At 38.8% G+C, this 27,587-nt stretch overlaps 1 protein-coding gene across 7 annotated transcripts in view; it reads left to right on the top strand.

The window, feature by feature from the left end:
• Positions 1–27,587, top strand: part of cep131 (centrosomal protein 131) — a 139,375-nt gene that overhangs the window by 49,814 nt on the left and 61,974 nt on the right. For 6 of the 7 annotated variants that reach the window (XM_073026305.1, XM_073026307.1, XM_073026302.1 and 3 more), the window contains exons 8-16: positions 1,563–1,649; positions 2,983–3,100; positions 6,263–6,379; positions 16,297–16,465; positions 17,942–18,018; positions 18,528–18,716; positions 21,278–21,469; positions 22,234–22,371; positions 24,904–25,029. In XM_073026305.1, coding sequence (XP_072882406.1) covers positions 1,563–1,649; positions 2,983–3,100; positions 6,263–6,379; positions 16,297–16,465; positions 17,942–18,018; positions 18,528–18,716; positions 21,278–21,469; positions 22,234–22,371; positions 24,904–25,029 — 1,213 coding nt within the window. The remainder of the gene's footprint in view (positions 1–1,562; positions 1,650–2,982; positions 3,101–6,262; positions 6,380–16,296; positions 16,466–17,941; positions 18,019–18,527; positions 18,717–21,277; positions 21,470–22,233; positions 22,372–24,903; positions 25,030–27,587) is intronic. The other variant, XM_073026304.1, reaches the window with a different exon arrangement.

Genomic DNA, 27,587 nt, shown 5'->3' with positions numbered 1-27,587 from the left:
AAGAACATGGCAGTGATGTACTCTTCCATCGAGAGTTATTAGGAATTAATAACAGTTTTATAATGCTGCAGTGGTGTTGGTAGTGTTGTAATTTGTTCTGTATTTCATTTAAATGCATAATTTGTCACCTATTTATTATAGTTTGTCTTTGTCTTTTAACTATTTCCATGAAGCTTCGGTTAATTGGAGCAGCCATTTAATTGGGCCAAAATGTACTGGTGCTAATGTGTTCCATTTATCAGGTTCCACTGTATTAGGAATTTGCAGTTAAAGTACAAATATGGAATAAAATATGCATAAATATCAGCATGTATTTACAATATAAACAGCACTGTAAAAAGTGTTTTAAAGTGTTCACAGTATCTTTCCCAGCCCTTAACTCCTCCTCTGTGCCAGATGCTCATTGTCCTCAATGCCTCAATATTTCAAACAAATTTATCTGCCATTCACTCTAATGATTCAGCTTCCACAGCTCCCTATGGCAGAGAATTGTAGAGATTCACTGCCCTCTACAGATATTTCTGCCTACCTCAGTTTTAAATGAATAACAGCCCATTACTTTGAAACAGAGTTCCCCTTGCTTCTAAATCGGAGTTGACACATTTTGCAAGTTCAAATCGGGGTTTCGCATACACTGCTAACGGTAGGAAACTAAGTAAATTTGGTGAGATCTTCGAGGTTCAAATCCATAGTTACCCTGAAGTTGTAATACGTGTTGATAGGGTGGGGCAGAAAGCATATGGCATGGGGCATATAAAGATTGGGACATCATGTTGCAACTTTATAAAATGCTTGTTAGGCTGATTTTGGAATTCTGTATGCATTTTGGGTTGCCACACTGGGAAGGATACAATTGTAGTGGTGAGAGTGTAGAGGGAATTCATGGGACACTGCCTGGATTGGAGAGATTGAATAGGTTGCACTTATTTTTTTGTGGTGCAAAGGAGGCTGAGAGGTTTAAAAAAATTATAATAGTCGTAGATAGTCATTTGAATCTTTTGTCCGTGATAGGGATATCAAACACAGGAGGCTGTATGTTTAAAGTGAGAGGAAGGAATTTTAAAGGGCATCCTCAGGCAGAATAATAACATGGGAGATTGTTTTGTCAACAACATTGGTTTGGTTTGGTGTGGAAAGTACTGGGTTTGGATCGGCCATGATTAGGTTAAAATTTGACTTTATACCCAAACAGACCTTGAGTACAATGAAATTGAGCAGCTTCTTTCTGGTACTTAGGGAAATAGGAAGTTTTTTAATGATATTTATTTTAAATTGTCAAGTTTAAAGTCAGATGAATTTTTTGCTTTCTACCCCAAAAAAATTTTTTTCTTTATTTCAGAGGTTCTCTGCATTTTCCATATTTTACTTAATAATTCTCTATATAAACAATATTGTTTTGAAGTAACATTTGATGTACTTGTGGCTCCATTCAATTGTGAGTTGATTGGTATGGTAGTGCAGTAATCTGAAAATGCCCATGCCAACAGAACCTTATAGCCTACCTAAACAGTGAAAGGACTTTGAGTTAATTATCTCTAAATATGTTTTTCTACCATCCTTAGAATCCAGTACTTAAACCTTAATGATAAAAAGGACTTTACCCAAGTGCTACAGAACGATAATCCAGCTATCACTCATCCTGATTTTGGGTATGCACAGTTTTACATGAAGGAGTGTGTTTTTTTGTGGTATTGTGCCGATAGCTAGATTTTGTAGTGCACATTCTAGCTGATGCCTGTGCTTTGCAGAATATATATAGCATTGTTTTAGTGTTCCCTTGCTGTTCTTTCTAGGTGTGTTTGTTTAAATTTTTCTTGATTGGGATTTTCTTATCTTTGCAATACATTCTAAGCTAGCGTCCAGTTGTACAATGCTGTAAGTTCCCTGCAGCTGGGTTTGATAATGGTAAAAATGATGGGCTGGAATCTCTCCTTGTGCTTTTCCATTTGCCTGCTGTTTCTCTGAGCTGTAGGAATAAACTGGGAAAGTAGTCTGATGACTCTCAAAGTCAGGGCTTGACTTAAAATGCCTCAGTCTACATTGATCATCAATAGGTTGAAAGACCATTAATTCTGAAGTGAACAGGACTTGAGAGACACAGGTAAAATATTTGTAGAAATCTTCTTTTAGTAATGATCTGATGTGAGGTTTTATTTCTTTCCATCATCTGATTTACTCTGTGAATACTTCACAATTAGGCCATTGCAGGAATCCTGGGGAGTGAATTTAATGTGGGTGATCATATTAGAAATTGATATCAAGATGGATTCCTATTTTGAATTTTCTGTTCCATCTAAAAATGTCTGTTTAACACCATAAACAAAATTAAAATAGTTCCATGGAATATCTCTCCATAATATATTACTGTTGTAGCACTATAAGGGCTTTACATGACACAAAATTTATGCTGCTCTTGACCTCTTGCTTCCAGACCCTGAGACTAAGTGTCCTGGTATTCACAGCCTTCTGTGACCAACACAGAATTTTGTGTTCCACCTCAGATTTATTGTACTTTATGCTAAATGGAGGTGGATGCCAGAACTGAAAAAATTCAGGAACTTGGGAATATTCTTTAGAAAGGAGTTAGGAATGTCATGCTGGGTAAATTGGTCACGTTATTGACAAGAGTTTAATCAGACCAATTTAGATTTTGAGGTGGATTTGTGTATCTACACGAAGCAATAATTATTGTTGGTTATTGTAGCATGCCTTGGAAAGTGCGATGTAATTGCTTCATTCTGCACTGTATGGTGTGTTTAAGAAGAAAGCGCACACAGGCAAATTGTTCATGGTACTCCAGAGCAAGAACTTGGCTAAGGAATCATGAGCTGAATGAATTAAAAAAAACCTCTGTAAATCAGCACACAGCGGGAAGAAAGGAGTTATTTTTTTTCTAAAATGGGAAACGATGAATTTCAAATTGTTTTAAAAGAACATGCTTTTTGTTAACACCACCTCCCTCATTCCCTCTGCCCACAACAGATTTATACAGCATGTGAGTCATGCAGCGATTACCATTCAGCGATGGTACCGACGGCATTTCCAGAGGCGCAGAGCAGGTCAAGCTGCACTTAAGCGACTTCTTGCTGCAAAAAAACAGGTGCTAACAAACATTAGTAAGGTGATTTGTCAGATAATTTGCAGCACACTAGATATTGGCATTTAATTCATTCGAGCTGTCTGCAGTGAATGCGGGGAATATTGTGTGATAAAAGATCTCAGTTCACCTCGTTCACCCTCTGTTACCCTGGCAGTTGCATGATATAGTACTATTTATTATTACCTTATATTAACAATCAATAGCTGTCAATTAGAATACTACAGATTTGGTTATGAGACAAGCACATTGTAAAAAGCTTGGAGAAGCATAGCTCCAAGCTAGGCACAAGATACTCTGTTAGAAATTTAGAGCAATACACAAAATCTGGAGGAACCCAGTAGCTTAGCCAGCATCTATGGAAGGGAATAAGCAATTGACGTTTTGGATTGAGACCCTTAATCAGGACTAATGAAGGTTCTTGGCATGAAACATTGACTCTATTCCTCTCCATAGATGCTGCCTGACCTGCTGAGTTCCTCCAGCATTTTGTGTGTTGCTAGCTCCAAGATAACATGCTTTTTCAAAGCAATCTCTATGTCTCCTTATCTTGAGTGCTTCATTCAGAAAGACTTTTTGGAAATTATCTACCTTACATTTTAATCAGCTGGTGCATTTCTTCACCTCCCCATGGAGTCTCACTGTTTTTTAGATGTATGCTGAATTAATGTTACCAGAGTGGTTTTGCTTGTTCACCTTTCAAATGCAGCATGTGTCCTGTGTTGTGGACACAATGGAACAGTTTCATGATTTGCCTTATCTAACCCTTGCTAAATGTCAAGTCTCTCACAAATGTTAGAACTAGTAAAGTCAGTTGTAAACTAGTAAATGTCATAGAGTGGTAGCAATACAGGAGATCATTCAGTTCATTCTGGTACTCTGAAAGATCACTTACTCATTGTCCCACTTTTACATCCTTTCATAGTCAGATCTTGTTCCCTTCCAAAAGCCATGATTGAATCTGAGTCTTATCAACCTCTTAGCTTGTTAATCACTGTGTCTGTTTTCTTCTTTATTAAAGATTAGGTTGCCTTTTGATATCAACTCTTCTGCCATTGGAAATAGTTTCTTTCTGTTTAGACCACTTATTCTTTTGAGTACAGTGATCACATCTCTTTTCAGTCTCCTCTGCTCAATGGGAAAAAAAGTCCCACTTTTTCCAGATATTCCCTATGTTTCTTTGATTCATGGACCACCCTTCAAATTGAGGAACATTTTAACTTCCAAGGAGCATGAAGCACTGGCAAGGGATGGTTATCTGTTTTATTTGGGGAATGGGGGAGGGATTCTTGTCCTAGAATCCCCTACCAATGGATATAACTTCGCCATATCTAATCTGTTCAGGCCTTTTAACATTTGGAATGTTTCTATGAGATCCCCCCTCATTCTCCTGAACTCCAGGGAATACAGCCCAGGAGCAGCTAGGTGTTCCTTGTACAGTAACCCTTTCATTCCTGGAATCATTCTTGTGAGTCTTCTCTGAACCCTTTCCAATGTCAGTATATCCCTTCTAAAATAAGAAGCCCAAAACTGCACACAATACTCCAAATGTTGTCTCACGAGTGCCTTATAAAGCCTCAACATCACATCCCTGCCCTGCTCTTATATTCTGTACCTCTAGAAATGAATGCCAACATTGCTTTCACTTTCTTTAACATTATTTAACATTGTTGGCATTCCTTTCATGAATTATGTTTTCATTAAAATTTGTTTCTAACTTTATGAAAACTGCAGGATATTGGTGGTGCATGGATAATTGTATACTAAATTGGGGCTGCATGATAGTGTAGTGCTATTACAGCACCAGCAACCTGGGTTAAATTCTACGGCTGTCTGTAAGGAGCCTGTACCTTCTCCCTGTGACAATGTGGGTTTCCTCCGGGTGCTTCTGTTCAAAGGTTCAAAGGTCCAATTTAATGTCAGAGAAATGTATACAATGTACAGGCTGAAATGCTTTTTCTTTGCAAATAGCCACAAAAACAGAGAAGTGCCCCAAAGAATGAACGACAGTTAAATGTGCCCCAAAGTCTCCCCCCAGCTCCCCCCTCCCGTGTGTAAGTGGCAGCAAGCAACAATCCACCCTCCCCCCACCGGCAAAAATAGCATCGGCACCGCCACCAAGCACTCAAGTGTGAGCAAAGCAATTATCAAAGACACAGACTTGCAGTTACCCCAAAGACTTTGCGTTTCATCTGGCATTCGACATACCATAGGCTCTCTCTCTCTCTCTCTCTCTCTCTCTCTCTCTCTCCTTAATAAGGGAAAGGGAAACCCATTTTCCCAGCAAGTGGGGAGACATAACAAACAACTCGCTATATTTTTATGATGTTAAAAGTCTGTTAGGTCGCTTTTTTCAAGCTCTGTGCCTGAAGATTGCAAGAACCCGGGTCTTTGGGCACACTGCAGCAGTAGATTTTCTGACTCCCCCGACGACACACGGGTCTCCTGCCTTGACACCGACCCTTGATCTGCCTGTCTCCAGAGCCTCGAGATCTTGGGCTTTCAAATACGAGCCGAACTCTCAGGCTGAACCCTTGGTGTGCCGAACAATGGTCAATCCTGAAACCCCAAAACTGGTCCCATTCCTTCAAAGAACCAAAGTCAGCGTATAACTTCAGGTTAGGGACTTCAAAAGAACCCTGAAAGGGTAAAATAAAGATAGGAATAGAGCTGTTTCCGAAGATGCAAGCAAAGTACTTGCCATCTTAACTCTGCCTCCATCTCCGTCATCCAAAGCTGTATGGGTTAGTCGGCAAACAAGACAAAATCTGCAAATGCTGGAAATCCAAGCAACACACACAAAATACTGGAGGAAATCAGCAGGCTAGGCAGTGTCTGTGGAAAAGAATACAGTCGACATTTTGGGCTGAGACCCTTCGTCAGGTCCTGTTGAAGGGTCTTGGCCCGAAATGTCAACTTTATTCTTTTCCGTAGATGCTGCCTGGCCTGTTGGGTTAGTAGGCAAATTGGTCACATGGCTGTAATTGAGCAGTGTGAGCTGGTTGGATCAGAAGGGTCTTTTACCGTGCTGCATTGCTAAATTAAGAAAAATAACTATTACTGTAGGCTGAATTTTCTTTATTTCTCAGCTGTCTGAAATTGCAGTTCAGTTGGCAGGTAAAACATTGTGCTTCACTAATAATTCGTTGGTACTTTTACTGTCAGGAGAAAGAGCAAGAAGTACCAGCTGAGAGTATGCAAGAGTACCAAAGGAGAAAAAGTGAGGAGAGGAGAAAGATCCGTGAAGAGAAAGCTCGACAGGCTCGGAAGGCAGCCATACAGGTACTCCACACTCTTGCTATAGTATGTTCCTGTTTCACACTAATTTTATCTCTCAGATCTTTAGATTATTTGACTCCAATAGCCTTTTTAATGTGATTATGATACAAACAGTTTGATGACGTCAGTTTAAGTTTCTTCATCAAGGAATACAGTACTGTGCAAAAGTCTTAAATTTCAGAAGTTTGAAGTATGTATACTATATACAACCTTGAGATTTGTCTCCTTACAGGCAGCCACAAAACAAAGAAATTCAATAGAGCCCATGAAAAGAAACACCTGATGTGCAAAAAAAATCCAAATCATGCAAACAATAAAAATAAGCAAATAACATTCAGCAATGAAATTCACTAAAGTGAGTCTACAGCCAAGAAACCAGTCAGAGTCATTATGTTTTAGGCATATAAATATTCTATATATATTGTACTGTACTGCTGTTGCAGTACATTTCATGGCATGTGTGAGTGATGATAAACCTGATTCTGATATGGATCTCTATTGTGGTCTGAGAGTGGGAAGGGGACAGGAAGAGGGTTGGGAAAAGAGGGGAGGGAGCAGGTAGCACCAGAGAGACATTCCGTAATGATCAGTAAGCCAATTGTTTGGAATGAAATGACCTCTATGCCTGCTTTGAAAGGGAGAATATAAGTACAGGTGTGAAGATCCCTACTGTACCTGGTGAACCTGTGATCTCTGTCTCAGAGGCCAATGCCAGGCTGTCTTTAAGGAGGGTGAACCCTCACAAAGCGGCAGGCCCCGGTTATAATAAACCTGATTCTGATTGTGATCTTGCCTGGCGTCTCAGGGTTGGGTGTGTCTACCACCTGTTCCCACACCCCTCCTGCGGCCACTCCCAACATCCTTTGCTCCCACCAGATTTACAACCTTGCTTTCTGCTCCACGTTGACAAATACAGTACTGTGCAAAAGTCTTAGACACCCTAGCTATATATGTGTGCCTAAGACTTTTGCACAGTACTGTCCTTCCCAAGATTGGCTCACCACATCGTTGCCAACCTTTTCACAATCTACTTTAGTCCCATTTGACCGCATTAGGTTTCTTCTTGACCTTGCCCTTTGAAGTGCCTATTTCAAAGCCCCGTAAGTGTAATGATTGTATCTGATTCAACTTTGGTAGGTCTACTGACCACTAAAACACTTTCCACTTAGATCCCTTTTAAAGTTAGAATCAGGTTCACTATCTCTGACATGAAATTGTCATGAAATTTGTTATTTTGTGCAAGATGTAAAATTACTATGTTACAAGAATAAATAAATAGTGAAAAAGCGGAATAGTGAAGCAGTGTTCATGTACTGTTCAGGTATCTGATAGCAGAGGGGAAGAAGCTGTTCTAAAATGTTGAGTGTGTCTCTTCAGACTCCTGTACCACCCGTCTTGGTAGTAATGAGAAAGAGGGCTTGTCCTGTATGGTGAGGGTCCTTAATGATGGATGTTGAATTCTTGAGACACCACTTTTGAAGATGCCCTTAATCATGAGGAGGTGTTGCCTGTGATGGAGCTTACTGAGCCTACAGCCCTCTGTAGCCTCTTGCGGTCCTGCACATTGGAGCCTCCATACAATGCTGTGATGCAACCAGCCAGAACGTTCTCCATTTGTAGAAATTTGCTAGACTCTTTGGGGCCTCTTATTTTTGATGCCCCTAGCATGTGAAACTTAGCAATTTACATTGTCTGGGTTTCCTACAATTATCTGTGCGTCTATCAGTTTATCCTTACTTTCTCTGAGGACAACAAAGAAAACAAGTCTGGAATATCTAATTTCTCTGTATAACGAAAATCCTCCAATACAGGTAACATTGTGGTGAATCTCCTCTGCACTCTCTCCAACACATCTTCATAAAAAGCTTTATGCAGCACAGTGTAGTACTTTTGTGTGGAAGCACCATGATATTTACACTCACACCCCATTTATCTTTTCACGTTTTTCAATTTCATAATTGAGCGGATTTTGAATTAAGATCCTTGATTATTGAATTCACCTAGACAGGACTGGAATTAGCATTTTAAAAAAAAAAAATTTTTTAGTTTGACCGGCATGGATATGATGGATTGAATGCACCTCTTGGGTGTTACAAAATTTCTCGATTGGTGATCAGATTTTGATTTCTCTGACATTTCTGTTCAATGGTACCTGTAGCATGGTTTACTCTGCTCAATAATGAGCTTTAATTTGTCTCAGTGTGTGTATGCCTGTCTTAGAATTTGAAGAATTGTGAACCAATTCTGTACCATTGCTCTCTGCAGCACTAAGGGAAAGGTACAATGGTTACTTTTGATGGCTTTTGGATAGATATTAAGTAAACTCAAATCACTATTCTCTTTTTTTAAAAACTTTTTTTATTGCTTTCAAATAGTTACAGAATAAATGTGTATAAAAAATGTGTTACCCAGCCCCCCTCCCCTTAACCCCTCCCCCCTAACATCCCTATTAAAAAAATAAGAAAGAAAAAAAAGGAATGCCTGGATATTAGAAGATCCCCACATGCTCCATGGAGTTCGTAATAACTTTAGTATATATATTTATTTCTTTCCCCAAGTAACCAATTATTTCATCTTCGGAGCACCTATATATTTAATCCTGTCTTTTGTAAATAAGGGCGCCAAATTTTCAAAAATGTTTCATATTTATCTCTTAAATTATAAGTAATTTTTTCAAGTGGAATACAGCCATAAATTTCGTTCTTCCAACGATCTATACTTAGATATGTATCTGATTTCCAAGTCACTGCAATAGCTTTTTTGGCTACTGCCAATGCAATTTTTATAAATTCTTTCTGATATTTATTCAATTTGGATATTGGTTTTATCCCTTCAATATCACCTAGTAAAAGTAATATTGGGTTGTGTGGAAGTTGTATTCCAATAATTTGTTCCAGTAAAACTCTTAAATTTGTCCAAAAAGGTTGAATTTTAGAACAAGACCAAGTAGAATGTAAAAAAGTACCAATTTCTTGGTTACATCGGAAACACTGATCAGATAAATTTGGGTTTAATTTATTTATTTTTTGTGGTGTAATATATAGTTGATGTAAAAAATTGTATTGCACTAATCTTAATCGAACGTTTATTGTATTTGTCATACTCTCAAGACATAGTCTTGACCAGTTTTTTTCTTCAATTTTGATATTCAAATCACTTTCCCATTTTTGTTTTGACTTATGGACTCCTTGTTTAATTGCCTGTTTTTGAATCAAATTATACATATAAGAGATAAATTTTTTAATCTTTCCTTTTTGAATTAAAGTTTCTATTTCATTGGGTTTCGGTAATAACATTGTTTGACCTAACTTTTCTCTTAAATAAGCCCTTAGTTGAAAGTAACAAAAAAGAGTGTTGTTTGATACTTTATATTTATTCTTTAATTGATCGAATGACATTAATATACCTCCTTCAAAACAATCTCCTATATATCTAATCCCTTTTTGAAACCAATTATATAAAAGTTGATTATCCATTGTAAAAGGAATAAGTCTATTTTGAATTAAAGATCTCTTTGCTAATAAGGATTTCTTTGTCTCATCGTCAACATTTATCTTATTCCATAAATCAATCAAATGTTTTAATATAGGAGATTCTTTCTTTTCCCGTATCCATTTAGATTCCCATTTATATATAAAGTCTATTGGTATGTTTTCTCCTATTTTATCTAGTTCTATTCTGATCCATGCCGGTTTATCTTTCTCAAAAAAAGATGCAATAAATCTAAGTTGATTTGCTTTATAGTAATTCTTAAAATTTGGAAGTTGTAACCCTCCTAGCTCAAATTTCCATGTCAATTTTTCCAACGATATTCTTGACATCTTACCTTTCCAAAGAAACTTCCTCACATATTTATTCAGCTCTTGAAAAAACTACCAATTGTATTGGTAGTGATTGAAATAAGTATTGTAATCTAGGGAATATATTAATTTTTATGGTATTTACTCTACCTACTAATGTTATTGGTAATACCATCCATTTATCAAGATCTTCTTGAATTTTTTTCAATAGTGGTAAGTAGTTTAATTTGTATATGTTCTTTATATCATTATCCACTCTTATACCTAAATATTTTATACCATTTGCCGGCCATCTAAATTGAGTTATTAATCGACATTGATTATAATCTCCTTCAGTAAGAGGTAAAATTTCACTTTTATCCCAATTTATTTTATAACCTGATATTTTCCCATATTCTTCTAATCTATAGGATAATTTACGCAACGAGTGCAATGGGTTTGTTAGATAAAGCAGAACATCATCAGCAAATAAGTTAATCTTGTATTCTTCCTGGTTAACTCTAAAACCCTTAATATCTGGGTCCATTCTAATCAATTCAGCTAATGGCTCTATCGCCAACACAAATAAAGCAGGTGATAATGGACAACCTTGCCTAGTTGACCTTGTTAACTGAAGTGGTGTTGAAATTTGACCATTTGTCACTACTTTAGCTTTGGGATTAGTATTTAAGGCTTTAATCCATTTTATAAAAGATACTCCTAATCCATATTTTAAATCTCTATTCTCAGTCCTGATGCAGGGTTTTGACCTGAAATGGTAACAGTTCCTTTCCCCTCCTCAAATCCTGCTTGACCCACTAAGTTCTTCCAACAGGTTGTTGCTTCAAAATGCTAATCTGTTGCCCACTCAACACTTCCTTTTTCCATCACCACCAAGAAAATGTTTTTATATTCTATTTCTATTATTTGTTGTTTGTGAGACCGTGCTGGGTGCAATTATATCTGCATCGCATGAATAACATTTTTAATTGGCATCCAGAGATCTGAAAGGAACAACATTAGTACATGTTTGTTTTCTTCCAAATTAATTCTGGGAATGACCTTAGACTTTACTGTAGATTTATGTGATTATTGGGATGTAATTTATATTGCTCTAGTTTTCTGTGTTTTCTTTCTTGTTGCCATTTTGTAGCTTGGGGTTCTGGGTGGGAAATGTGTTAGTTTTTGTGTGGGGGAGAGGTTGGGGATTTGGGACCTGATGTTCTTGTTGTTTTTTCTGTGTGGGCAATCTGTTAGCTTTTGTGTATGTGAGAGAGGGTTTGATGCTATTGACACTTTTTTTTGCAAGGGTAGGAGTGGGGTTTTGTTGCCATTGTTGCTGTTTTTTTTGCAAGGGAGGGTGTTACGTTCCCCGTAACTGGGTGTCTAACCAGCAGAGAAAGAAGAATTTGTTGGAGTCTGGTGGTACCAAACTAAAGGTGTTTATTAATAAAAATAAGCAAAACCGTATCAATAATGCAAATATACATATAAAACAAGTTAGCAGTAATAAACCTAAAAGTGTAGGAATAATAATAATCAATAATAAACAAGCTCTATCGATGTCTAGGGGTAAATAAATTGTCATAGAATATAAAGTTCAGTTCATGAGTGTTGATGTAGTTATGGTTGTTGTATTGTAATCGTTGGGGGGAGAGAGAGAGAGAGCGAGCGAGATGTAACAGCTACAGTCAGGCAAACCTTCCTTTGCTTTCTTAATCCGTCGTATCGGTGTGGTCATTCAGTTATGACCTCTCTGTCCTTCTGCTAGACTGTTCTTCTGTGGTGGACTCGTCACTCTGGCATGAGTGGACACACACACAAGTCCCCACTGGCCCTGCTGTAACACTGTGAGCTTTACTGACCGATCTCCTGGTTCGGTCTCCGAAGCCCCCTCCTTTCTTGTGGGCTCCAACACTCAATCAGTGTCCACTGGCGTGTCTGGAGAGTATCTCTCCAAACCTGTCTTTTTATCCCTACTCACGGGGACTCAGCTATCCATCACTCCTGAATGACTGTGTCCATCAAATAAGGCCACTCCTTCAGTCCACCGAGGAATGTTTATGAGCAAACTATTGTCCTTGCAGCAAAACAGTAAATAATTCAAAAAAGGAGTCACAATACGGTTAATCAGCAATTTCCCCCTCTCTCTTATCTGTCGCCGATGTTCTTGCTTGTTTTTCCGTCTCTCTTTCTCATGGTCAGCATAGCAACAGTAATAGTTCGTATTTCTCAGGGGGGATGGTTAACTCTTCACCCCATTGTCCATCAGGTCTGTTCATCACTCATAACACCCCCATCCTTCTGAGAATTTTCACCAGGGGGGAAAATTAACTAATAAAGCACTGAATTACAGAGTTTAACAAAATATAGAAGTTGTCTTAACTACAAGAATAATACAGATACACATTCAAGTTAACATCTAGATAAACAATTAGCAATAACATTATCACTCCCCTTTACATGTTGTATTTTAATATCAAATTTCTGTAACAACAGACTCCAATTTAATAACCGCTTTTATTTTTCATGTTAGCAAAATAAAATACTAAAGGATTGTGATCTTAGCTTAGGTGTCTATTACAAAGTGTGAACCAATACATGTGTGATTATAATGTAGTACATTACAAAAATTTGTACAAATACTAATCTCTATTTTACTTTTTAACTTAATATTCAAACAGTCAATCTTTCATGGTGTTTTTATCTTTCACATGCTTTGTCAAATTCCCTCAAAACCAGATCCTGTTATTCAAAGTGGCATTTTGTCAACCTTTGTCCCTTTTCCACTTAACTCTCACGTGGTTAGCTTGCTCACCAGTGTGGAATAGGCCTTCACAGACTCCTTTCACAGGAGTTATCTTATCACCAATGTTATCCAAACTAAGCCCATTTGCTGAACTTCCACACAATTCGTTAATTTTAAGCAAGTCATTAATTTTATCTTCAGGATCTTTCATTCTATTTGTTTTCAGTTTAACAGCGGCAGATGATCCCTCTTGGTCAAAACAACGTTTCAAGTTCTGCCTCTCCAAATCACATACTTGAACAACATCAAGTTGTTTATCTTTAAATTTCCAAACAAACTGTAATTGATTCACAGGTACCTTGTTAACAAGCCACTGTTTAGTTAACGGTCCCTTCCCTTTTGTCAATCCTTCTAAAACCAATTCAGACTTTAAATTTTCTTTATTCAATTTAGGAACAACACCTTCTCCTTCAATGATATTCACATCACCAGCTTTCATCTCATCATTAACTTTTAACACACCTTCTAACACAAACAACTGAGAATTCTCACTTTCCTCTGGTACCAAGGTTAACCCTTCACTGAACCAAGTTCATCTGACCCAAAAGAACTGCATTCCTTTTCAACTAAATCAGATACCTCAGACGTTTCCTGAGTTTCAATACTAGGTTCAGTACCCTGTGCATCCACACCCTTCACACCCTGAACACACTCAAACGGGACATCTGCCTCTTCCAGGCTTTCAATACCAGTCCCCTTTTCAAATTCTAAGTTCCCCTGAGCAAGGGGAGCAAGTTACTCTCTGGGCAACTCCCCTTTGGAGTAAACTCAACCTTGCGGGTTAAAACAATTTCGTCTGCTAACCCAGCAGACTCCCTCAAGGTAGCGGCATCCTTTTCATCTAGGACAGCCCTTACATCATTATCGGGAACACATTTAAATTCTTCAACTGCAAACAGTTCTGTCAAGCCAGACAGATCATCCGTGTCCAACCCTGGACATTCTAACTGCCATATCTGTTTCTCATCTTTACTCTGTGCCTCTATAAATTCCCTCCTGACTAAGGGTAAATCTACCTCCTCTCTTTTACTCTCTTTCACCCCACTATCCTCCGTTTTACTACCCTCTAACCCCTCTTGGTACAGGGTCAGTAAAAATGTCTCCGCCAAATTAACACTGGACTCATTTAAACTGGCTCCTTTCTCAGCCACCTTTCTAGACATGCTGTGAGTTATTGCGCATGCAGGATAGATCTTGGAATCTATGGGCGGGTCCTCAGCACTCATAGGCTTACTTGTCAGCTTCACTGCTGAACACACATCCCCAGTATCTCTCCAGTTCCGCACTGAAACTGGGGTTTCACCTTCCTTCACAGACACCGTCCCTTTCGAGATAAACTTCTCACGCCCCTCTTGGGCTCTATCTACCTTTGCCTTCCTCATCGATCTGCTGACAGACTCAATGCAACCTGTAGGGATTGCCGTTTTCCCTTTTCCTGTCTCCTTCTTTGGAGCAAAGCACTTAGATGCTATATGATCAGCTTTCCCACAATTATAACAGGTAAAGGTAGGAACCTTCCTGCCAGCCTGCTCTTCCTCCTCCTTCCCTTTTCCACTAGCTCCTGGCTTATTCTCTGCCTTAGCCGGTGGGCTTTCTCTACTGTCCCTACTGCCTCTGTGGTAGCTCTTGTTTGAGGAAAACTTTGACTTGTGGGTTAAGACGTACTCGTCTGCTAACTTGGCAGTCGCAGACAGAGTCTCTGTCTCCTTCTCATCCAAATACATCTTCATACTTTCAGGGATACAAATTTTAAATTGCTCTATCAGTATTAACTGTAACAGGTTATCATAATCTTCATCAACCCCTTTTGAGGCGCACCAACGCTCACAATATATTTGCATCTCACGGGCAAACTCTAAATACATGTGGTTCCACGGCTTTCTCAAGTTCCGGAACTTCTGCCGGTATGCCTCTGGCACCAACTCGTAACTCCTCAGTACAGCCCTTTTTACTTCCTCATAATTCCTAGACTCATCCATGGACAATGCCGAATATGCTTCCTGAGCCTTCCCTCTAAGTACGCTTTGTACCAGAACAGCCCATTTTCTCTCAGGCCAGTTCTGATTCATAGCCACTTTCTCAAAATGGAGGAAGAACTTATCGACATCCATCTCCTCGAATGGAGGTACCAACTGGATCTTCCGACTAATCTCGAACCCCTCATTTGGGTCTACCGCCCAGTCTCTTCCCTGTTGTACCTTTAACTTCTCTATTTCCAGCGCATGCTGCCTCTCTTTCTCCTTTTCCTCCATCTGCCTTTCAGCTTCCTCTTTCTTCCTTTCAGCTTTCCTTTCTTCCTCCTCTGCTTCCAGCTGCCTCATCTGAAGTTCATGCTGCCTCTTCTCCTTTTCCTCAGCCAACCTTAATTTTTCCATCTCTAACTGAACCTCCCCCTCGGCTGGTTTCCTCTCAGGGAACAGGTCCACTACATCTGGTGTGAACACACCCTTGGATACATAATGCATAACTATTTCTCTCTGTATATCCACCTTTCTCATCGACAATTTCACCTCTGGGAGATCTAATCGTTTTGCAACAATCACCAATTCAGCCTTCCTCGCAACCTCTAATGCCCCCGCAGTCGGGTCTTTTAAAAATTTGACAATGTCCATCTCTGCTGGTTTCCCGTCTGGTTAATCTCACAACCAGATCAGATAAGGGACTTTTATCCCGATTCACTGGCCCCCTAATTTGGTAATCAAATCTCGAGACGAGGCCCCAGTTTGTTACGTACCCCGTAACTGGGTGTCTAACCAGCAGAGAAAGAAGAATTCGTTGGAGTCTGGTGGTACCAAACTAAAGGAGTTTATTAATAAAAATAAGCAAAACCATATCAATAATAGAGTTTAGTACTCTAGCTGCTGTTTTGTGAGAGGGAGGGGTTGAGGGGTTTGGGGTTTGCAAGTTTTGTTTTTCCTTTTTGTGTGATGGGTGTCTGGGAGGGTAATATCTTTTCTTTCAATGACTCCCATGCTTTTTTTCCGTATATTTCATGGTTATCTGGAGAAAACAAATATCAGAGTTGTATTGTACATGTATACTTTGCCAGTAAAATGAATCTTTGAATTTGACACCACTGAGACAGCAGTTTCAAAATTTCTATCTAAATCTGTGGATTAAGGAGGTTATCACTACCTAGCTCAGTCTTGAGATGATGTTATAAAATTTCAGAATAATGTTAATTAACCAGTTGAACTGATTCATTAATATGATTGACAGCGGTGCTTTAGTTTATCATAAGAAAATAGTTCTGGAAGTCTGATTATGGTATTAACTTGCTAGAATCTGAAAATATGGTTTAACTTTTAATGACTTTATATTATTTGTTATAGGAACTTCAACAGAAGCGGGCAGAGAAGGCTGCAGAAGATAAAAGAATTAGTGAGGAAGAAGTGGTAGCATTGAGAGAAAGGGGAAAAGTTATGAAGAGAAAAGCAACTAAGACAGTGCCCATAAATAATACAAGTCCAGTCCACAGTCAAGTCAAATCTAGAAATTCAGGTATGGGACAGTACTTGTATCAACGTGGATAAGGAGTGAATAAAATATAGGAGAGAATTTATTGGATTCAATATTTATTTATGATTTTTTGAAGGCTACTTTCCATTCTTGCTACATTTTAGCTGAAAGGCACAATTGTTTCAGTATCATAAAATTTTAACACAGTTGTGCAGTGCAAAGAAAAGCAGCAGAAATGGATATGGTGTACTTTTCCAAAGGCTGCCCAGGTCAGTCACCGTAATTTTGGGATAGAATTGATGCAAAAATTCTGAAGAGCCAAGAAGTGGTGTTTATTGCGCTTTCAGGGCTTTAGTTATGTTTATGGAAGGGGCATGTTAATCCCACATGATAAGTTCTTCTTACCTATTAACATACCTACAATCCCCATAACCTTCCACCAAATCCCTGTAATGAATTATTATAGGTGCAAAAAAGATTTTGAGAAGTGGGAAGTAGTTAGTTCAAAGTTCAAAAGTAAACTTATTATCTAAGTACATATATGTCACCGGTAAACCCAAGAAATATAATAGAATCAATGAAAGACTCCACCCAACAGGACAGACAACCATTTTACAAAAGTCAACAAACTGAAAATACAAAAATAAATAATAATAATACATAACTGAACAAAATATTGAGAACATGAGATGAAGAGTTCTTGAAAGTGAATTCATAGGTTGTAGGAACATTTCAATGATGGGGTGAGTGAAGGTATCCCCACTAGGTTCAGGGGTAATAACTTTCTGTGGGTCCTGAGGCTGCTATACCACCTTCTTGATGGCAGTAGCGGGAAGAGAGCATGGCCTTGGATGGTGGGGGTCTTTGATGACGGATGCTGCTTTCCACTATTTTTTGTCGGATTTTCTGTTCAAGGGCATTAATGTTTCCATACTAGACCATGATGCAACCAGTCAATGTACTCTCCACCAGACACTTAAAGAAGTTTGTCAAAGTTTTGGATGTCGTGCCGAATCTTCACAAACTTTTAATGAAATTGCGCCCAGTACAGATCCGCTGAGGAATATCTGACTGATGTTGAAAACAAACAAGTACACCTTAATTTTTTTGGTAAAATATATCAGTTCACATTCAGATTTTCCTCACTCATTTTACTGAATAATATCCATGTATGTGGAGTTTGCACATTCTTTCTGAGACGACATAGGTTTCCTCCCAGGTACTCAAATTTTCTCCCACATCCTAGAGACGTACTGAATTAGCTTCTGTAAGTTATCACTCATGTGGATAGATGGTAATGGGAAGGAAGTTGGAATCAAAATGTGGTTAGTGCTTGAAGGTTGCCGTGCACTTGGTGACCTAAAGGGTCCATTTCCTCCTTGCATAACTTCAACTCTGTGACAGTGTGCATTAGCTGTATGCTGCTCACATGTTTAAAAGACTCTTCAATTTTGTGACTGAACTTCTGCTAAGTCAGCATTTTATTTTTACTTCATTCCTTTTAAACTTTCAATACAGCTGCGGATCTGGAAGCGTATTCTAACCAGAGAACTGAAACTTCTATTGGACCTGGTATGAAGACAGAAGAATTACAGGTATGAATTAAATTACTATTTCATCAAAGGCAGTAATTCTGTATCTTTCTACTTTTTGATTTCTGATAATTTGGCTCAGTAGTATGACTCTTGTATCTGAGATTTAAGTTGAATTCCATGGGATGAATCAGGCCACTGCTGTACCAAGGGGAATGTTGTACTATCTGAGATGTTTTCATTCAGATGAATTATTAAACTAGTGTCCCATCTGTTTGTTTAAGTAGATACAACAATTACATGGTATAGTCAAACAAAGAGCATATAATTTCTCTCAATGAAGTCTCTAGCATTCTTTCCTCATTTAGAAAACCAGTTGACATAATTATTTGCTTCTAAGATTTGTTGGAGTTTTGATGCAAACAGCTTGGCTACTGTATTTTGTTACAGAATAATGATACCCAATTGTTAAGTGTAATCCATTAGTTGCATTTGGAGAACTTGTTAATGCAAAGAATCCTATATATGTAATTCTGTTTGGCTTTAGCCAACTAATCTCAATACTTTTGTAGAACCATTCACAGGACATGATTCTGAGAGAAACACCAGTTGAGGAACAGGAGACAATGACGCTGAGTGTAAGCCATTCTAAAACAACACTGAATGATGTACTTGACACACTCAAACTGTTGGAGGAAGAACCTGAACTACTTCCAGAACCAAAGGTCTACAAAAAGGATAAATATGCTTGGATAGATGAGGTAATTTTTGACTTTCTTTGAATGAAAGATGCCAGAGAATACGTACAGGTAGTGTTTAGCTTGCAAGTCATACAGAGTGCTCATATACTTAATCATTTTCCTATTCTTAAAGACCTATAACCTTTAAAGATTTCTCAAATGAAGTTCACTAGTGGCTATCGCCTTTAAAATGGGCAAGGAATCTCACCCTTGTATTCAGTTTTAGTGTCATAAAGAGAATGGAAAGCTTTTAGATGTGGGAAGTGCTATTGTATTAAAAATAAAATTGTTCCCATCTGATTTCCTAAACCCAAAAGGGTGCCTGCTTCTTGTTTATTTTGGTCATCTAGTGGCAAGGAGTGGCATTAAGTTGTCCTCTGCATAGAAGAATGACTGCTTGGTTCCATAATTGTTTGGCCATTAATGAGAAATTATTGTTGCTGTCAATTAATTTCAGTTAATGCATAGGATTATAACTGTGTAAATTATTTTATTTTACTTGACACATTAAACTCTCAATTCTCGAAGAACTACCCTGTCCATAATAAATGGTTCCATAGCATACTTCGCCCAAGTCCACTGCACCCTGGCATACTCTTCCCTTCAGTGATATCAGTCTCGCCTAAATCATGCCAATGCAGTGATCTATGGCTGAAAAATGGCAGATGAAATTTAATGTAGACAAGTGTGAGGTATTCCACTTAAGTAGGACCAACCAAGGTAGGTCTTACATAGTAAACGGTAGGGCACTGAGCAGTGTGGTAGAACAACAGGACCTGGGAATACAAGTCCATAATTCATTGAAAATTGCATCACAGGTAGATAGGATACTAGGGAAAGTTTTTGAGACATTGGCTTTAATAAATCAAACTATTGAGTTTAGGAGATGGGATGTTTTGTTTAAGTTGTGTAAGGTGCTGGTGAGGCCTAATTGTGTGCAGTTTTGGTCGCCTACCTAAAGGAAAGATGTAAATAAATTTGAAACAGTACAGAGAAAATTGACGAGGATTTTGCTGTATTTGGGGGACCTGAGTTATTAGGAAAGATTGACTAGGTTAGGACTTTATTCTTTGGAACTTAGAAGATTGATGGGTGATTTGATGGAGGCATGCAAAATTATAGGGGTATAGATAGGGTAAATGCAAGAAGGCTTTTTCCACTGAGGTTGGATGGGTTAAGGGTGAGAGGTGAAAAGTTCAAGGGGAACATGAGGGGATATTTCATCTCTCAGAGGGTCATTAGAGTGTGGAACGAGCTGCCAGCCCAGGTGGTGCATGCAAGCTCAACTTAAACGTTTAAGAGAAGTTTGGATGGGTACGTGGGTGGTAGGCATATTGAGGGCTGTGGTTCTGATGCAGATAGATGGGAGTAGGCTATTTAAATTGTTCGCCACAGACTGTGCTGTACTTTTATATGACTTTATGACTAAAACTGCTTTACCATGGCATGTAGGGTATGCTGACATTTAAGTTGTTTCACTGTTCTTGAAAGGCACAATACTTTTAATCACTGTAGCTAGTTTGGCCCAATAATAGTCAAAAATATTGCAGTAAAGTTCAGTGCATTTTGCATTTGTAACCCCCTGGGTCGCCTCAGGCTCGCTCAGCTCGTTCTCGTCTAGGGGGAGCAGCCTTCGGCCCCGTCAAACTGGGTAATCAGCTGATGTGGATGCTGTGTGATGTCCCCGCCTCGCCCAAAAACAGACAGTACACCATATGCGATTAAATGAGTACAATTTATAAAGGTTACTATAACTAAGTGATTAATAACGATACAGTATATATGAAGGAAAAAAAATAAAGAAAAGGCGCCAAACTTATCAAAGTCCAAACCACTTCGTGCACAACCGTTGGAGCTCAATTACTGAAGTCTTCTGGCCACCATTTGATCCCCTCCGAACTCCTCGACTCGCAGCTTAGGGCCACCCGAAGTGGTCAACCAAGCACATCTATCTTCGTCTCCTCGGGGTACCTCCTGGCCTCGGACCCCCACTTGGGGTCCGTACCTCGCCCAGTTTACAGCATCACGTCCTCTCTCTCTCACCTCCTCGCGCCGATCTCCCCAAAAGCTCGCCAACAATAGCTTACAGACTCAGAAGAAAGAACAACATTAATCCCAACTGGTTTACAAAGGAATACAATTCTCGTTATCAGTAAATTTTAACCCAAACAAGCTTCCAGCACTCTCTCGCAACAAAGAAGCATTCCTACTTTTAACAAAACAAAGAAGCCATTTTGATTAACATACACGTAACAAAGAAAAAGAAGAAATCCCCTTTACACATTCATGTCAATTATGGCTGATTACCTCATGTGCTGATTGTGTTATGATTGTAAGGTTGTGTAATGGTCTATAAAAATACAATCTCAAATGGGAATAACAAAATAACAGCAGGAATGAAAGTATCAAGCAATTTGAATATTTATCACCTGGTATGTAAATGATTACTTCAGTCCCCATTCTATATACTTTCGAGGCTACTTAATACAGTAACAAGTAGCAATATTAAGACTCAACATTAAGGGCAAAATGGTTGAAAGGCATAATTTAGTGTTGTCTTCCACTCTCTTTTTAATCAACAGGATTGTGACTGGACATCCCTGACAGCAGACAATTTGGAGAAACTAGGACAAATTGAAGGGGCGTCAGGTCGACCCGAGGATGGCACTTTGCTATCGGAAGCAAAGCTGAAAAGCATTATGAGTTTCCTTGATGAGATGGAGAACTCTGAGCAGGAGCGCCCCATATCCCGTTCCTCAGTGGCACACAGAGAGGTAAGTCATACTATTCATTTCTTACATTTCTACAATCAAAACCAAAGAATTTTAAAGGAAAATGCAAAGGATTTGCTTAATCTACGTAACGTTTCTACTTTTGTTCCTCTGTTGGTAAGGTATAAAATTATAAGCTATGATGACATGTTGGAAACTAGACTCCGCTTTCTACTTATTCAAAGCATGATGTTTGTGAAGGAACGAGTAATTTTAAATCCAGCCTGCCCGTGAAGAATGGAGGCAGATCTTCAGTTTAAAAGCTGGCTTAACAGCTGCTGACTTTTCACCACTGTGGGAAGTGGAAGCTTTGGTTTGGGAGAGAGGGTTGGGTGCTTAAGAGAAAGAGAATGTGTGTGGATGGTGCTAGCACTGGAAGATGGTGATGCAGTTGGGTCTGAATGAATAAATTACAGAAAATGTCAGATGCACATGGTAGGTAAGGCAGCATCTGTCGAAAGAGAAACAGAGTAATGTTCAGTTAAAGGCTCCTTGTGATGAAGAATATTTGACCTGAAATGTTGACTCTTCTATCCACCTGTGTTGTCTGATCTAATGAGCGTTTCCAGTTTTGATCCTCCTTGTTCTTGCTGATTGAGTTTACATTTTGGTTGTACAAGAGACAAGCTACAGTGTGAGGAGATTCTCCTTTGGTTAAGGATGAGAAAAAGAAACCTAAGATTAAATATTTCATTGCTTTTCAGATTTAATTAAAGTTTAATTAAATTTATCTTTGAATAGTAAAGTTCTCTATGTCCTCTCTCAAGGGTTTATTATCTGAAGAGGAACAGGCCCACCTGGAGCAGGCGTCACTCAGGGCAACAGAGGTGACAAGCTCAATGATCAAGTTAAAGCTGGAATGTGAAGAGAAGAAACGTGCTGTTGCTATGTTACAGACTGCTTTGGTAAATAACCAGTGTATCTCAATAAGATTTATATTTGATAATGCTTTGAAGTGTGATGAAAGTGGATCAGTGCCAAGATTGATGTTTTGAAAGTTTCTCAATTGGCCACAGACTTCTGGATAGAAACTACTTGGAACTTGATAGAAATCAAGTCCCAATCTGATTTGCATTATATCTTAAACTAAATTTGAATTTGTACTATCTAACTCCAGGAAGCACAAGAGATTATGTAGTTGTTGGAGATCCAGAGTATAATTTGCAAAATACTGGAGGAACTCAGCAAGTGAGGCAGCATCTATTTAAAGGAATAAACAGCCGATGTTTCAGGCCAAGACCCTTCATCAGGATGAAGAAGAATAAGCAGCTGAAGTAGAATAAGTCAGTTTTGGATTAGATTAGTTTTATTTGTCAAGTGTACATCACAACATACAGTAAAGTGCATTGTTTGCACCAACAACCAACACAGTGCAAGGATGTGCTGGGGCAGCTTGCAAGTGTTGCTATGTTTTCAGTGTTAACATAGCATGTCCATGATTTACTAACCCTTACTAATCCATATGGCTTTGGAATTTGGGAGGAAACCAGTGTACCCAGAGGAAACCCATGTGGTCACAGGCATGTAATAGTTACATTCCACCTCCATCGAATGTTCTCAAAAGTTAAGTCTTGTACATTGCTGAGCACCATTGATACTCTCATTTTAATCCCTTAGCTTCAATTGTTTAGTGTAAAGGTTGCCAACTGATAGATCAATTTAAAAATTGAAGGGATGGGACCTAAACAAATAGAAATTCCATCTATATGACGACAGTAGGTGTTCTCTTTATTTATAAACTTGCAACAACATCAGAATGTGTAACAAGAGGAACATTCATTTTAAAAAAGCAACAGGAAAGCATTTGTTTCTCCACAGGTCTGCTTTGTTGAAACAGCCACAAATGAACTTGTCTTATTGAAACTGTGTGTTTAGTACATCACCACAATGTTTCTTGCTCACATGACATTGATTTCCAGTATTTTAGTTTTCTAATTTTGCCCAGCAGTCATAGATCCAAGTGTGAGTTACCCAAACAGAAGAGCTTACAAGGTCAGCCACTTTGCTGTGGGTCTGGAATTGCAAAAAGGCCAGACACACATGAGCTGGATATGTTTCTGTAGCAATCTGAAAGCCTTGAGTAATGAAAGCTGCAATACTAAATTTCCTTTATTTAGGTACCTGATTAGGAACTGAGTTTATAATCCAGAGCTGTGTTGTGGGTTTCAGAGTCAAACACACCAATGACTTTGGCTCAGCTCATTCATACTGACCAAGGTACCAACTTGAGCTAGTACCATTTGTCTGCATTTGGCTCATTTACCTCTAAACCTTCCCAATTCATGAACCTGACCAATTGCCTTTTAAGCATTGCAATTATACCTGCTTCTACCACTTCCTCTAGCAGTGTGTTCCAAATACCCACTACCTTCAGGTTTCCTTTAAATCTTTCCTCTCTTATCTTAAAACAATGCCCTCTGGTTTTAGATTCCTCTTCCCTAGGGAAAAATATGACCATCCACCTTATCTATACCTCTTGTGACTGTGATCTTAGACACTGGGAGACACTGAAGAAAGTGATAAAGAAATCTTTATTCATCACAACAAGCAGGTATTTTCATGGAGACCATTGTGGTAGAGTCCCCCAAAGTCAATGTATGTCACATTTTATAGCCTAAAAGTCATGAGTAACAGCAGGCGATTCAATAAAATTTAAATAGTTACACTGACATTATTTACTCCAACACTTTGAGTCTCATAGTGCTTACTCTGAGTTGTATGTCTCTAGTGGGTGACACCCCTGAATGTTCAAAACCTCTGTTGAGACAAGATGGTCTAAAATCTTCTGAAAACTGAGATACCAGACATCCACATTTGATGATGAGGGCACATTGATTACACAAATACCCCAACTATTGATAATCAACTGTGCTTGTGACCATGTTTGATGTGCTAAGTGACAAAAATAAGTCTGGTCTGCAACTTCCTTGAACTCAATTACAATGGTGCAGATAACTTGGCCTTTTGCCTGGTTTGATGTAGGCCAATTAACATTATACCATTGATTAACGTTTGGCTGAAGTAGACAAGAAAATCTCATTCATGGTCAGTTCACTGTGCAAACCACATCTCTTAAGACTGGTCCTCATTTGAATAAATATCTGCTGTATTCATGAAATCTATAACTCCAAATTAATCCCCATTGTTCCTCAGGGTTTTATAAACCCCATAGGGACACCCCTGAGCTGTCTTAACTTCTGGGGAGAAAGCTGTAGCCTATCCAGTCTCTCCTTGTAACTCACGTCCTCCTGTCTTGTTAACATCCTTGTGAATCTTATCTGTATGTTTACCAGCTTAACATCCTTCCTATAGTTAGGTGACCAGATATGCACATAATATTTCAAATGTGGTCTCATCGATGTCAGCTCCCCAAAAAACAAAGGCAACTATGCTATATACCTTCTCTACCACTTTGTCTACTTGCATTTTCTTCTTAGACCCAGCAAAGGGAATTAACTGCGCGGCATGTGAAGGAAACTGAAAAGGAAATGAGTCAACGATTAAGAGCGCAAAAGGAGCAGTATGAATCAACTATTCAACGTCATCTAACATTCATTGATCAGGTGAAATCTCTTTACATTTGGCTTCATTTTACACTCAATCTTACCTGGATAAAAAGATCCTAAATTAGGCAAGATAACCTACAATCAGAATAGTGAAACAGAAAACTGATGATTTAACAATGCACATTGTTTTTCATTGTTAGATGGTCTGGCGCCTGTAGTATTTAATAGGGTTAAGATTGTACTTTTGTTTCTGATAGTGTTATTTTGGCCTCTGCAGGCTATGTTGTTGTGATTGAAGTGACAAAGTCAGAGTTGAGTTTATTGTCATATATGTGTGTACAGTTGCAGTGAAAAACTTGCTTGCAGCAGCATCATAGGCACATAGAATCATATAATCAGCACTCATGAGTAAAACTTAAATGAAACAATAAAGAGCACAATTAAAACAAAAGTCCATCTTAGTATAAAGTGATCAAAATGATAAATTTGAATAGTATCCTAGTCTCTTGCTTTTATTTGATGGGTTCTGCCTTCTTTAATTTGCAGTTGAGATAGTGATATTCTGGTGCTAAACTCCTTATTCTGGAATGCATATTTTGTTTTTCTGGGAATCTCCTATTTGTCTTCAGGAAGAAGAGAGGATCACTGTGGAAATGCAGGGCAGTTTGAACTGGAACAGATTATTTCTCATGCCTCCTAAGAACAGGGATGAAGGACTTTGTATCAGTATCACAATGGAATAAAGGGAATTCCAGAGGCGTGAGAGAGGAGCTTGCCCAGGTGGATTGGAGGGGGATAACAGAACAGAGGTAGCTGAAGTTTCTGGGAATAGTTTTCAAGACGCAGAATAGCTATGTCTCACTGAAGAAGTTCTCAAACAGCAGGGCTAGGGAACTGTGGTTGACAAGGGAAGTTGAGGGCTGCATAAAAGCCTAGGAAAGGGCATATAAAGTAGCAAAAGTGAATGGGAACTTGGATGATTGGGAAGCTTTTAAAATCCAACAAAAGGCAACTAAAAATCTATAAGAGGGGAGAAGATGAAGTATGAGGGCAAACTAGCCAATAATATAAAGCAGGATACTAAAAGTTTTTTCAGTTATATTAAGAATTAAAGGGAGCTGAGAGTTGATATTGGACCACTGGAAAATGATGCTGGTGAGGTAGTAATGGGGGATAAAGAAATGGCCGATGTACTTAACAAGTGCTTTGCTTCAGTGTGGAAGACACTAGCAGTGTGCCAGAGCTCCGTGAGTGTCAGGGAGCAGGAGTGAGTGCCTTTGCTACTACAAAGGGAAAAGTGCTCGGCAAACACAAAGGTCTTTTAAGTGGATGTCACCTGAGCCAGATGGACTGTATTCCAGGGTCCTTAGAGAATTTGCTGAAGATATAATGGGTGCATTGGTCATGATCTTTCAACAAGCACTCGATTCTGGCGTGGTCCCGGAGGATTGCAAATGTCACTCCACTCTTTAAGAAAGGAGAAAGACAAAAGAGAGGAAGTTATAGGCCAGTTAGCCTAATGTCAGTGGTTGGGAAAGTGTTGGAGTCCATTATTAAGGACGAGGTTTTGGGGTACTTGGAGACTAATGATAGAGTAAGTCAAGGTCAATAGAGAAATCTTGCCTGACAAATCTGTTGAGTTTCTTCGAGGACAAAGGAGAGGCAATGGATGTCATTTACTTGGATTTTCAGAAGGCGTTTGATAAGGTGCCACACATGAGGCTGCTTAACAAGATAAATCCTATGGTGTTACAGGAAAGATACTGACATGGATAACAGAATGGCTGACAGGCAGGAGGCAGCAAGTGAGAATGAAAAGAGCCTTTTCTGGTTGGCTGCTGGTGGCTAGTGATGTTCCTCAGGGAGTGCTACTTTTCACATTGTTTGTCATTGATTTATATAATGGAATTGGTGGCTTGGTGGCAAAGTTTGCAGATGATATGAAGATAGATAGAGGGGTGGGTAGTGCTGAGAAAGCAATGCGATTGCAGCAGGACTTAGACAAATTGGCAGAATGGGCAAAAAATGGTAGATGGAATACAGTGTTGGGTAATGAATGATAATGCATCTTGGTAAAAGGAACAATAGTGCAGACTGTTGACAAAATGTGGAGAATATTTAATCATCAGAGGTGCAAATGGACTTAGGAGTCTTGTGCAAGACTCTTGGAAGGTTAATTCACAGATTGAGTCTGATAACAAAGGCAAATGGAATGTTGACATTTATTTCAAGGAGAATAGAATATAAAAACAAGGAGATAATGCTGAAGCTTATAAGACATTAGTCAGGCCACACTTGAAGTATTAACAGTTTGGGGCCCCTTATCTCAAGAAAGGATGTCATTGGAGAGAGGTTCACAGGGATGATTCCGGGATTGAATGGGCTAACATATGAGAAATATTTGGCTGCTTTGGGCCTGTACTCACTGGAATTTAGAAGAATGCATGGGATCTCATTGAAACGTACTGAATGTTGAAAGGATTAGATAAAGTGGATGTGGAGAGGATGTCCAGAACTAGAGGACAGAGACTCAAAATTGAGAAGAGACCTTTTAGAACAAAGTAAGAAGGAATTTTTTTAGCCAGAGAGTGGTGAATCTGTGGAATGCTTTGCCA

Source organism: Hemitrygon akajei, chromosome 22 (assembly GCF_048418815.1).
Source record: "Hemitrygon akajei chromosome 22, sHemAka1.3, whole genome shotgun sequence".
Taxonomy (NCBI): Eukaryota; Metazoa; Chordata; class Chondrichthyes; order Myliobatiformes; family Dasyatidae; genus Hemitrygon; species Hemitrygon akajei.
The sequence above is the reverse complement of the archived record's forward strand: the minus strand, read 5'-3'. Positions and strand labels throughout refer to the sequence as shown.